The 14,064-nt window shown below is 39.2% G+C and overlaps 1 protein-coding gene across 10 annotated transcripts in view; it reads left to right on the top strand.

Annotated features, from left to right (window-relative positions):
- Positions 1-14,064, top strand: part of Veph1 (ventricular zone expressed PH domain containing 1) — a 251,557-nt gene that overhangs the window by 26,484 nt on the left and 211,009 nt on the right. For all 10 annotated transcript variants that reach the window (XM_046431368.2, XM_058574933.1, XM_046431367.2 and 7 more), the window contains exon 3: positions 12,711-12,926. In XM_046431368.2, coding sequence (XP_046287324.1) covers positions 12,711-12,926 — 216 coding nt within the window. The remainder of the gene's footprint in view (positions 1-12,710; positions 12,927-14,064) is intronic.

Genomic DNA, 14,064 nt, shown 5'->3' with positions numbered 1-14,064 from the left:
AAAATTAACAAAACTAAAAGTTTGTTCTTTGAAAAAATAAATAAGATCGACAGACCCTTAGCCATGCTAACGAAGAGAAGAAGAGAGAGAACTCAAATCACTAACATACGGGATGAAAAAGGCAATATCACTACAGAAATACAGAAGACAATTAGAAATTATTTTGAAAACCTATATTCCAATAAAATAGAAGATAGTGAAGACATTGATAAATTCCTTAAGTCATATGATTTGCCCAGACTGAGTCAGGAGGATACTCACAACTTAAACAGACCAATAACAATAGATGAAATAGAAGAAGCAATCAAAAGACTTCCAACCAAGAAAAGCCCAGGACCGGATGGGTATACAGCGGAGTTTTACAAAACCTTTAAGGAAGAATTAATACCAATACTTTTCAAGTTATTTCAGGAAATAGAAAAAGAAGGAGCTCTGCCAAATTCATTCTATGAGGCCAACATCACCCTGATTCCGAAACCAGACAAAGACACCTCAAAGAAAGAAAACTACAGACCAATATCTCTGATGAACATAGATGCAAAAATCCTCAATAAAATTCTGGCGAATCGGATACAAAGGCACATCAAAAAAATTGTGCACCATGATCAAGTAGGATTCATCCCTGGGATGCAAGGATGGTTCAATATACGGAAATCAATAAATGTTATTCACCACATCAATAGACTTAAAAATAAGAACCATATGATCATCTCAATAGACGCAGAAAAAGCATTCGACAAAGTGCAGCATCCCTTTATGTTCAAAACATTAGAAAAACTAGGGATAACAGGAACTTACCTCGACATTGTAAAAGCTGTCTATGCTAAGCCTCAGGCTAGCATCATTCTGAATGGAGAAAAATTGAAGGCATTCCCCCTAAAATCTGGAACAAGACAGGGATGCCCTCTATCACCACTTCTATTCAATATAGTTCTCGAAACACTGGCCAGAGCAATTAGACAGACGAAAGAAATTAAAGGCATCAAAATAGGAAAGGAAGAACTTAAATTATCACTATTTGCAGATGACATGATTCTATACCTAGAAGACCCAAAAGGGTCTACAAAAAAACTACTAGAACTAATAAATGAATTCTATAGTTTCTTTATTCAACTTTTGTTTGGAAGATCTGTCCAGTGGTGAGAGAGGTGTGTTGAAGTCTCCCATAATTATTGTGTGGTGGTCTATTAGACTCTTGAACTTGAGAAGAGTTTGTTTGATGAACATAGCTGCACCATTGTTTGGAGCATATATATTTATGATTGTTATGTCTTGTTGGTGTATGTTTCCCTTGAGCAGTATGTAGTGTCCCTCTTTATCCCTTTTGATTAACTTTGGCTTGAAATCTATTTTATTTGATATGAGTATGGACACTCCTGCTTGTTTCCAAAGTCCATATGAGTGATATGATTTTTCCCAACCTTTCACCTTCAGTCTATGTATGTCTTTTCCTATCAAATGCGTCTCCTGTAGGCAGCATATTGTTGGATATTTTTTTTGATCCATTCTACTAGCCTTTGTCTCTTAATTGGTGAGTTTAAGCCATTAACATTTAGGGTTATTTTTGAGATATGGATTGTTCTTCCAGCCATATTTGTTTATTTATGTTACTTAACATGGTTTGTTTTTCCTCTTTGATTATTTTTTCCTCTTTACTGTACTACCTCCCACTGTTGGTTTTCATTGTTATTTTCCATTTCCTCTTCCTGTAGTGTTTTGCCAAGGACGTTTTGAAGAGATGGTTTTCTAGCTGCAAATTCTTTTAACTTTTGTTTATCGTGGAAGGTTTTAATTTCATCTTCCATCCTGAAGCTTAATTTTACTGGATACACAGTTCTTGGTTGGAATCCATTTTCTTTCAGCATTTGAAATATTTTGTTCCAGGATCTTCTAGCTTTCAGAGTGTGTGTTGAAAGATCAGCTGTTATCCTGATTTTTTACCCCTAAATGTAATCTGCTTCCTTTCTCTTGAAGCTTTTAAAATTCTCTCCTTATTCTGTATGTTGGGCATCTTCATTATAATGTGTCTATGTGTGGATTGCTTATGATTTTGCACATTCAGCATCCTGTAGGCTTCTAGGATTTGGGATTCTGTCTCATTCTTCAAGTCTGGGAAGTTTTCTTGTATTATTTCATTGAACAGATTGCTCATTCCTTTGGTTTGGACCTCTATACCTTCCTGTATCCCAATGACTCTTAAGTTTGGTCTCTTTATGTTATCCCATATTTCTTGGATGTTCTGCTCATGGTTTCTTAAGAGTCTTGCTGAGCTGTCTATGTTCTTTTCAAGTTGAAATACTTTGTCTTCATTGTCTGATGTTCTATCTTCTAAGTGTTCTGCTCTGCTGGTAGTATTCTTGTTTGAGTTTTTAAATTGGTTTATTGCTTCTTGCATTTCTAGGATTTCTGTTTGTTTTTTATAACCTCTATATCCCTGTATAGTTGATCTTTTGTTTCTTGGATTTGTTTATGTAATTCTTTGTCGAAGTGATCTTTCATTGTCTGATTTTGCTGTCTAATGTGTTCCTTGAGACTCCAGATCATCTGAAGCATGTAAATCCTGAATTCTTTATCTGACATTCCATCTGCTGCAGCTATTACCTCTTCTAAAGTTGAGTTGACCTGCATTGCTTGTGGTCCTTTCTTTCCTTGTCTTTTCATACTGCTCGCATTTCTTTCTGCTTGGTGAAACTGTTGTGTTATTGAATTTTCCCCCTATATATTTATATTGCTCTTGTATAGTTGCAAAGTCTCCCTTGCAGGGGCGGGCGGCGGCTGTGCTCCTCCTCCAATTGGGGTGATCTGTCTATCCCACCGGCGGGCCGCTGGTCCCCTTCTCCAGGTCTCGTGGTCTGCCTACCTTGCGGGCAACGGCTAGGACCCTCCTCAAATAGGGGTGATCTGTCTACCATGCTGACGGGCCGCTGGGCCTGTTCTCCAGGTTGCAGGTCTGCCTACCTTGCAGGCGCGGGCAGCGGCTGTGCCCCTCCTCCAATTGGGGTGATCTTTCAATTAGGCTGGCTGGCCGCTGGGCCCCTTTTCCGGGACGCGTGGTCTGCCTACCTTGCAGGCGGCAGCTGGGCCCTTCCTCCAATTGGGGTGATGTGTCTACCATGCCAGCGGGCCCGCTGGGCCTGTTCTCCCGGTAGGTCACAGGTCTGCCTACCTTGCAGGCGCGGGCGGCAGCTCTGCCCCTCCTTCAATTGGGGTGATGTGTCTACCACGCTGGCGGGCCACTGGGCCTGTTCTGCTGGTCGGTCGCAGGTCTGCCTACCTTGCAGATGCGGGTGGCGGCTCTGCTCTGCCCCTCCTCCAATTGGAGTGATGTGTCTACCATGCTGGCGGGATGCTGGGCCTGTTCTGCCGGTCGGTCGCAGGTCTGCCTACCTTGCAGACGCGGGCGGCGGCTCTGCTCTGGCCCTCCTCCAATTGGGGTTATGTGTCTACCACGCCAGCGGCCACTGGGCCTATTGTCTCCTTATCTGTTCTTAATAAGAGTGTGATATTGGCTTCAAATGATAAATTTGGAAATGTTTCATCACTTTCTATTTCATGGAATAATTTGAGCAGTATTTTGGAATTAGTTCTTTAAAACTATGATAGAATTTGGCTGAGAATCCAGCTGGTCCTGGACTTTTTTCTTTATAGGAATTGGCTTTTTATTTCTGTGTCTATCTCATTGCTAGTTACTGGTTTGTATAGGTTTTCTATATTCTCTTTATTCAATTTTAGCAGGTCATATGTGTCTAGAAGTGTATCCATTTCTACAAGGCTTTCACACTTATTGGAATATAAGTTTTCAAAATAGTCCCTTCTAATTCTCTGAATTTCTATGATGTCTGTAGTGATTTCTTCCTTTTCACCAACTTTTGTTTTTTTAAATCTGGGTCTTCTTTCTTTTTCTTTTGGTTAGTTTGTCTATGGGTTTATTAATCTTCTTACTTTTTCAAAAAATGAACTCATAGTTTCATTGATTCTTTACATTTTAAAAATTCTCCATTTTATTGATTATGGCTCTGATCTTAATTATTTACTTATATCTACTAGCTTTGTAATAAGTTTCTTCTTGATTTTTAAGGATCTTGTGAGGCATCACTAGGTTGTTTATTTGGGGTCTTTCTGATTCTCTTAATAGTCACTCATAACTATTGAACCTTCCTCTTAGAACTGCCTTAATACTGTCCTATATGTTCTGGTATCACTATTCTCATTTGATGCTGTTATTTTTAAAGTTTTCCCCTTAGTTAGTCTATCATCCACTCATCATTCAAAAGGGTATTGTTCAATTTCCATGTGTTTATATAATTTCTGTATGTCTTTTTGTTGTTGATTTCTAATTTAATTCTATCAGATAAGATACAAGGAATTATATCAATTCTTTTTTGTATTTTCTAAGAGTTGTTTTGTGCCCTAAAATATAATCTATTTCACTGAAGGTTCATAAACAGCTAAGAGGAAAGTGTATTCAGCTGTTTTGGGATTAAACATTCCATAGATATCTGTTAAGTCCATTTGATTTATAGTACTTTTCAGGTCTGAAAAGACTTTACTGAGTTGATGTCTGGACCGTTTTTGGATTAAACATTCCATAGATATCTGTTAAGTCCATTTGATTTATAGTATTTTTCAGGTCTGAAAAGACTTTACTGAGTTGATATCTGACCTATCTATTGGTGAGAGAGGTTTGTACTATTGTACTGGGGTCTCTCTGTGTCTTTAAGTCCAGTAGTGTCTGCTTTATGTAATTAAGTACACTGATGTTTGGGGCATACATATTACTACCATTATGTCTTTTTGTTGGATTTTTTTTTTAACCACATGAAGGACCTTCTTTGTCTATTCTGTTAATTTTGTCTTAAAGTCTGCTTCTTTGGCAATGAGAGTAGCTACTCCTGCTTGTTTTGGGGCTCTATTTACAAAGTATATTAATTTTATCCTTTCAATTTCAGCCTGTGGCTGTTTCATCTGTAAGATGAGTCTCTTGCAAACAACATATAGTAAGGTCTGGTTTTTTAATCCATTCTGCCAGCCTATGTCATTTAATTGAGGAATTGGAACCATTTACATTTAATATTATTATTGAGAGATGCTTATTTATTTATGCTATTTTTATTTACTTTTAATGTTTAATTTGGTCCCATTTCTCATTTCCTTAGCTCCTCTTCAAATGAGATTTGTCCATTTGTGAACTTTGGAGTTTGTTGTTTAGTTCTTCTCTGCGTAGTATCTCTTCAAATATTTTCTGTAGTACTGGCTTAGTGATCATTAATTCTTTTAGTTTCTTCTTGTCTTTGAAGGTTTTATTTCTTTGATTCTCAAGGATAGCTTTGCTAGATGTAGCAATCTTGGTTGATGGTTATTTTCTTCAGGGCTTGGAATACATCATTCCAAGCCCTCCTGGAGTTCACTTTGTGCTGAAAAATCAGAAGTTACTTTGATGGGCTTGCCTCTAAATGTGGTGGGACATATTTTTATTGAGGATTTTAAAATTCTATTCTGATTTTTCATTATAATGGTTTATTGAGAGGGTTTTTTAAATCTTGTTGATATTGGGTTGTGAATGTCTCTTGTATCTTGATGTCCATCTATTCTCAAGGTTTAGAAATTTTTATATTATTTTCCTAAAGAGGTTATCCTTTCCATTAGGCTGTGTCTCAAAACTCTCTTATAATGCCAACAATTCTTAAATTTGTTCTCTTAATGTTGTCCTAGAGTTCTTATATATTCTGGTTATGATTATTTATTTTTCTGTATTTAATACTGTCTGAATGTTCAAGTCAGGCCATTTTTTCCCCTAGCTCTGACTTTTTGTCTTCCAGCACAGTCTACTTTACTGGAGAAACTTTCAACTAAACATTTTATTTGATTTATTGTGTCTTTCATTTTAAAGTTTTCTGTTAACTTTTTTTTTCAGTGTTTCTAATGATTTCTATTTGGTTCTTTTTCAATATTTTTATCTCCTTAGTGAATTTCTGTATTGGCTTTCTTACTTCATTCAGTTATTTTTCTGTGTTCTCTTAGGATACATTGATCACTTTTATAATGATTCTTTGAATTCTTTATCTGATATTTCATCACTTTAATATCTTTGAAGTCAGTTGCTGATCAATTATGAACTTTAGCATGTGTTGTACTCTTTTTTTCATATTTCTTGTATTCCCATTTTGTGTTTTATGCATTTGTTGGGTGACTATCTTTTCTACTCTTATATGTGGGTCTTTTTAAGGTACAGCCTTCTCGTACCAAAGTTTCCTAGAGCTATACAGATTGAGACCCCTTGTAGGTGTGGTATGCCCCATCTTTTTGTTAATTATATTTTTGCTGTAGGAGTAGATTTCCATGATTAGGACCTGTATTCCCTTCCCCTAGATGTTTCTACTTGGATCCTGGTCATTAGTCTGAGTTTTTTTCTCTTCTCTTTTTGTATAAAATTATAGCTGAAGTTTGAGCATGGTGAGTTTGTGTGTGAAGCAAGATGCAAACAATATACAGCTTTGAAATAAATGCCTTGTGTCTACTATGATGTCTGCAGTACTAATTACCACAAAAAAAAAAAAAAGGAATCGTGGGGTCAGCAATTGCCAACAACAAAAACAATAAGTAGCCATAAAGTAGATCTGGCATTTAAAAAATAGCATGTATCAACTATCCCATGCACAGTGTAACAACTGTGTGTGGTGTGGCAGTAGTTCTATAAACCAAATATTTCTAAAAATGGTAAAAAATACACTTCTTTAAGAGAAATGAAAATGTGATATGAAGATAGAAGCAAGTTTGCACTGTTTCAATTGTGATCAAAGAGAGTGCAGAAGAGATGTAGCAAGTGATGGTTATAAGGAAGCAGAAGACAAAATAGAAAAAAGAAGTAAAGGGAGAGAAAACAAGAGAATTTGGATTTTAGAGGGAGAATGAACTTGGGAATGAGAAACAAAACAAAACAAAATCAAAATAAGACCAAACCCCTAACCCTCAAAAGATAAGGAAAGATAACTGTCATTTAAAAATGCTAAAAATGAGAAAAAAACAATTATGTATGTGCATATATCCATGAACCAATCAGCACAGAAATAAACCTCAGAAAATGAAAAAGAAGGAGGAGGAGGAGGAGGAGGAGGAGGAGGAGGAAGAGGAGGAGGAGGAGGAAGAGGAGGAGGAGGAGAAGAAGAAGAAGCAGGAGAAGAAGAAGAAGAAGGAGGAGGAGGAGGAGGAGGAGGAGGAGGAGGAGAAGGAGGAGGAGAAGAAGGAGAAGAAAAAGAAAGATTGAAGATTGTTAATAAAAAATGAAAGAATTATCTCCACTGAGGTGGTCAAAACAATCACTAGGAAGGTCATTGCCTATGTCCATCTGTCCTTCTTTCCATTTCTGCTTGAGAGAACAAGTGCTGGGAGGTGTTATCCCCTTACTTTTTCTGTTGCTTACATAGCTGCCAGTTGGAGTGGCCCCAAACTGCAGCTAGTTGAAATAGCTCTCATCGTCTCTTCTCTACTATATAAGGTAGGAAGGAATGGGAAGTATTGTTGATTGGAGCTTTGTCTGGACAGATGAAATCAATGCACTCCCAGGTGAGGCTGTTGCAGAGGTCTAAGTGGAGGGTTCCTGTGGCTGGGGCTTAGGTGTGATCAGGCCTTAGGGACTTTGTTGGGTGGGAGCTGCTCTGGAAAGATTGGATCAACACACTACTAGGACCCAGCAGATGCCAATCTTTGTTGGGAGTCTGGATCTAAAGATCCTCCCAAGAATTCTCATGGGATGGGGAAGTCGACCCTCCACCCTTTCCTATCCATGAATGCGGCCTTCCCAGCTTAGTCCCTTAGTGTGTTCACACTTGCCTGCTCAGATTCCCAACCCTCTTCAGCTGGTCGTGTGAGTCACCAGGTTCAAAGGAAAAGCAAGCTGGGCTTCCCTTCATATTTCTGACTTGAATCCTCCTGGGTACAATCTTCTCTGTCCCTGTTTCATTCACATTCTGCTTAGTACACCCTCGGCCACACAGTAGGTGCTTGATGGGGCAGTGTGACAATGTTTGCTATGACCTCTTAGGTTCCTGCAGCAGCAAGCTACAGCATAACCCCCTCAAGATGGCAGACTTTTCTTGTCCCCACATGGACCAGTTGGATTCAGATTGTCCAGATGGAAGAGTAGCTAAGGACACGAGTGCCTTTGTCCTGGGTGGGGTTTGGACATTTGCCAGTGTCCACTGTAGTAGTCCACCTTGACCATCTGAAATCATTGCATTGCATGGTAAGTCCATTTCATATAGACCCTTGGTAATTCCAATTAAAGCAAACAATTTTGAAGTAAAACCATATCACATATTCAGACCTTGTATATAGGCTACAGTTTTTTTTTTTTTTTGTTACCGTGATCAATTGCCAGACAAAGCATAGAAATGGATACTTTGAGATAGGAAATCAACTGAGTCAAAATCAATCATTTTTAGCTGAATATCGTGAGAACAAGTTTGCCTACTTATTTGCTAAGGCAGGGTCTTCTGTTCTCAAATGAAGATTTGTGATGTATACATGCAGCCCCATCATGCTTAAATTGTTGATTATGATAAATTATTTGGGAATCAAATGATGCTCAAGTGATACTTTCTTACTTTTGTAAACCCCATTATTAGACATGCTTTTGGCTACTGAGAATCATTGAATAATGTCTACTAAATATTTTTTTTTGCAAAGTTATCAATCATTCATTCAATGCAGCATAGGCTGCAAAAGAAATTTTTCAAATGAGAATAAAACGGGAAATTGATGCTAGGCAAATACAAACCAAAAGAAACAGAGATGATGATATTTATATCAAACAGAAAAACATTCATGCTAAAAAGCATTAAATAAAACCAATATGTTAGTCAGCCTTTTTGGTCATTGTGACCAAAAGACCTGACAGGAGTGTGTAGAGGAGGAAAAGTTCATTTTGGCTCACAGTTTGAGAGGTTCAGTCCACAGTTGGCTGACTCCACAGCTCTGGGGCCAAGGTGAGGCAGAACATCATGGCAAAAGGGCTTGGAGGAGGAAAGCAGCTCAGGGCATGACAACCAGGAGCAGACAGAGAGCACTCCACTTATCATGGACAAAATATAAACCCCAAAGGCATGCCTCCAACGACCCACCTCCTCCAGCCACACCCTGCCTGCCTACAGTCACACCCAGTTAGCCCCTATCAGTGGATTAATCCACTGCTTAAGTTAAGGTTCTTGTAATCCAATCATTTTACCTTGAAACTTTGTTGCATTGTCTCATACAGGAGCTTTGGAGGAACACCTCATATCTAAATCATAACTACCTACAAAGGTAATTTTTATGCCAGACAGTTTAGATGACAAGAGTTATGGAATTAATATCTCTGCATCAGAGTATTTAACAACAATGTGCACAAGACAAAAACCATAGGAGATACCAGGAAAAATAGATAGGCACGCTAGTTGCAGAATATTTTAATATGCTATTCTTGGGCCATGATACACTAAGGTTAAAAAAAATTAAGGTATAGAGAGCTTAACTCTTTCCAAATCCTGTTATGAAATTAGAGTAAATGATACAAAACGTGACAGATATAAGGACCAAATATTTATGCAAAATATTTAAATAAATAGTAAAAGCAAAATCCCACAGCACATTAAAAAACTATTCCCAGAATTCAGTAAAACACAGTCCAGCAATGTAAAACTAACTGTTTTTTTTTTTTTCATTTTAATTTGATATGTATGACAGCAGAATTCATTAAATTCATATTAGACATATAGAGCACAATTTTTCATATATCTGACTGTATTCAAAGTATATTCCCACCATTCGTGTCTTCATATATGTACTTAGGGAAATGATGTCCATCTCATTCCACCATCTTTTATATACTACTTTCCCCCTTCCCTCCCTTCCCTCCCATTTGCCCTACCTAGAGTTTGTCTAATCTGCCCATGTTCCCCCTCCCAACCTCACTATGAATCAGCCTTCTTATATTAGAAAACATTCGGCATTTGCAAAACTAACTGTTTTAAGGAAGTTTGTTTCTAAATTTTGTCATAACGATGGCTCTGAGGACAAAAATAAAATGATGTATCTAGCAATGGTCAAAAGGCATTTAATCACCAATCTTGATTAAGAAATAAACTCAACAAAATAGAAATGGATTGAAACTTCTTTAATATTATAAATTATAATATTAAATCAAATTTATGAACTTTAAAAATAGGAAGAAAGTGGTGCATCTTGTATGATTTAAAACATTTACTGTATTATCTTGGTTCTGGCCATAGAATTTTATATTTTTAAAATTCTAGACTGGGACTGAGGCTGTAGCTCAGTGGTAGAGCGCTTGCCTAGTATATGTGAGTCATTGGTTTGATCCTTAGCACCACATAAAAATAAACAAATAAAATAAAGGCATGCTGTCCATACACATCTACAAAAAGAAAAAAAAAGGATGCAAACAAAAACTGATTAAAAGAAATTCCAGACTAAACCAGTGTTCTGTCTCTAATCACTTTTATGTGAAATAGCTTAGGGAATTCTTGACAACATATTAAGCTGTGAGATATATCAAAGGGACAGACCTCAGCAGGCCTGCAAAATACAAAAATCTTCCTAGAAAACCCAAGAGAATAATTTGAAAATTTATCATAATTAAGAATAGTGGAGCTCAACAGCTGGCTACAAAATAAATACAAAAAGCAAAAGGTTCACTTAATCAGCAAGAACTAATTAAAATTCCTGATGAGGGGAAAAACAGATTTTGTTAATAGCAACCACAAAAACACAAAATGTATGTCAGGAATCTGGAGCTGACACAAGGAAGACCCTGAGATCCATGGTGTGGGAGAGCTGAGGACCGGCACAGCAGACTCAAGACAGCCCTGAATCCGTACCCCATGCCCGTGAGTCAATTGCCAGGAGATGAGCTTTTTTGCAATGGGAGTGGCAAGATGAGATGAGCTCCTCAAAGAAAAGGCATTCTATGTCCTTCCACAAATACAGAGATGGAAGAACTAAGTGGATGGTTAGGAGACTAATTTCTAAAATAATAAATGGGATCCTTTGTCAGGTTGTTGTTAATCTAGAAAAATAAGGGGCGATTCTTATTAGGACTTTCAGTAAGGAAAACTGGAAGCTTCTGTTGTTGTTGTTGTTGTGTTGTTTTAAAGCATTAAAAGGAGCACACAGGAAGGAAGGCTTATGCACAGGCGATTTCTATGTGCTCCACTTCTGGGGAAGGGAACTGGGAATAGGAGCAGGGCACGGGGAAGCAGGACTTCTTGCTTTTCACAGCAAACCTTCTCTTGGCATCCTTTGAATTTCTCTACCATGTCTATTGAATTCATTGTTAACTCTATGAATAATTTAAGCCCATAAATTTCCAATTGAAAACCAGAAAGGAAAAACAATGAGACCCCCCAAAATGACAGATTTGACTATCCAAAACCTTAAAACACCAGTAAATAGAAGCACAAAGCAAAATTAAGCTGGCAGTAGTGAAATATGCAGGCGTATCCACGTCTCAATGTCAAGTGTCGACTTGGCATTCTCCATGGAAGGAGAGATTGCACCAGAGGAGGATCAAAGAGTAAAGCAAGTCGTGAGGGTAGATGAACCTGGGACACACACGGGTTCCCAGAGGTGGAAATGGGAACACCAACAAACAGGTGAAATGTCTCCAGCTGGCTTTGGGTCAGGGTACCCTGATTAATATGGCAAAGAAATACTGTTTCTCACCTATCAAAAAGTCAAAAATTAGAAATGCTCTGTTCCTGAAAAAGCACAGAAGGAGACCAGGTTCACCCAGATGACCGAGCACCGAGTAGCAAGACTTTCCCAGAATAGTACATGGACATCTCCTGAGCCTGAAAAGCAATCCCATCCTGAGACTCAGAAGTCCAATTTCTGTAGAATCTAGGCTACAAGTGATTTGCAGGGAAGAGAGTGATTCACGCAAAGGTGTTTACTGTCCCCTTAGTTATAGTAACAATGAGGAGAACGTTCAGAGCAGAACCTGTCATGGACAGAAAAGCCCATCATCACCTCCTGCATCAAAAGACCTCAACGCTTAGAGACACCACGATGTTGTCAGCTTTGTGAGTCAGCCACATGCAGTTCACAGACTGATTTTCAAATGAATGCCAGCAGCATTTTTTCCACAGTTCGATGCTCTGGGCGGTGGTAATAACTCGGTTGAGTGTGGAATCTGAAAGATGTGAAATGGGAGTGGAGGGCAGTTTGGCCAGGGAAAGCTAAACTGGGTTTGGCAGCTACCTGCATGGAAGAGGGAGAAATGACATGATGTCTACTGTTGTGTCCCCAAAGACAGAGAGAGCTAATGAGGGGAAATTGGAAAGGAGTGTGGAAAACTTCATAAGTGGTCCTGAAATGCCAGGGTAACCCTGCCCTGTGATGGGCTGAGAAACCGAGAGAGCCAGAGGCTAAGCCTATGCAAGTGCAGGGTTCAGCTCCTCCGCTCTCTCCATCCTGGCCATTGGCTGAGGCCCAGCGGCCCTACTGCCCCATCCTAGCACATCTGCTCCCTGCCTCTCCCACAGGCCTGCCTCTTCCAAGGTGGAAGGACAATGGCCTCATTGTAGACTGTGGTTTGCAGCCTCACCCCTTAGCTGCAGCATGGACTGCCCTTTTCTAAATGACAGTCAGTAGTTGGTCTTTGAAGGATAACTTTCTAGGGTCTTATTCAACATGAAGGTTTTCTTTCCAAACAGGATTACCAAACCAATAACAATGACCAGGCAGTGGTTGAAATCTGTATCACAAGAATCACAACAGCCATCAGAGAGACAGAGTCCATTGAGAAGCATGCCAAGGCCCTTGTGGGGCTCTGGGACTCCTGCCTGGAACACAGCCTGAGACCCTCAGGGAGGGACGAGGACCCGCCTCATGCAAAAATCGCATCTGATATCATGAGCTGCATTTTACAGGTACGTCAGTGTTCAATGGCAAGCTGTTTGACACCAGGCGAGCGCACAATGTCTAACCAAGAGTCAGTTTTTCTGTACCCTTTAGATACTATAAAAGACACCATGATCCATTAGCAGCTGATCCAACAGGCTGGTGATTAAAAAACCAAGAAAGGCCTAGTGGGCCCCTGCTACAAGCAAGACCCCCTGTAGGGAACTCAAAGCAATACCACAGCAAGCCTCTTGTCTACTTGGAGAGATAAGATGTGTGCCTATAAAAAGCTAATAATAAAGCAGTATGTCCAGAGAGATCCAAATGCAGAGCACTGGAAAATTCACAAGGGAACTAACTCTTTCATCCTAGGAGACCAAAGAGGAAGTGAAGACTGAAGGGAGGCCGGGAGCTTAGGCCACATGGGAGGAAAGAGGTAGCTTTAAGAGTATTTCTGCCAAGCGCAGTGGCAACATGCCTGTAATCCAAGCAACTCAGGAGGCTGAGGCAGGAGGATCTCAAGTTCAAAGTCAGGCTCAGCAATTTCATGAGGCACTAAGCAACTTAATGAGACCCTGGGGATGTGGCTCAGTGGTTAAGCACCACTGGGTTCAGACCCTGGTACAAAAAAATAAATAAAAAGAGTATTTCTGTATGCGCTGTGAATGCTTCATGATGATATCTGCCTGTTCTGACCCTGTTTAATTCCTTTCTCTGATATAGATGTGAATTTGGAATTTGGGCTTAGACACAAACCAGTTATATGACAAAGAAATGTAGGGCATGTCCCAACTTCCTGAGCCATGGTTTCTTCATCCTAAAATGCAGATTAAAGATCATTGTTTAGGACAAATTTTATGAACCAGTGATGTTGGCATGTGTTTCTTAAAAAGGAAGTCTGTGGCCAGGTATGTTGGGAATGCTGACTTCAAGTTTTCCCCTTCGAGCTGTCAAAATGTTTCATAGCAGATTAAAGACCCTGAAAAGTCCTGCAATTAAAAAGGAAAAAGCAAAACAAGCTCTTAATTTTGTTTAGTACAGCATTTGCCAACCTGATTGGTCACAGCACCCCTCTTTCTTCTCCTCACCTTCAATACAATGTTGATGAACATCCCTCAGAGCCCACTGACTTCCACTGTGCCCAGGTACGGACATTCTGGTCACACT

Source organism: Marmota monax, unplaced genomic scaffold, assembly GCF_021218885.2.
Source record: "Marmota monax isolate L192 unplaced genomic scaffold, Marmota_monax_Labrador192_F-V1.1 WCK01_AAM20220418_F8-fsc00022, whole genome shotgun sequence".
Taxonomy (NCBI): Eukaryota; Metazoa; Chordata; class Mammalia; order Rodentia; family Sciuridae; genus Marmota; species Marmota monax.
This window is presented reverse-complemented; position numbering and strand designations above follow the sequence as displayed.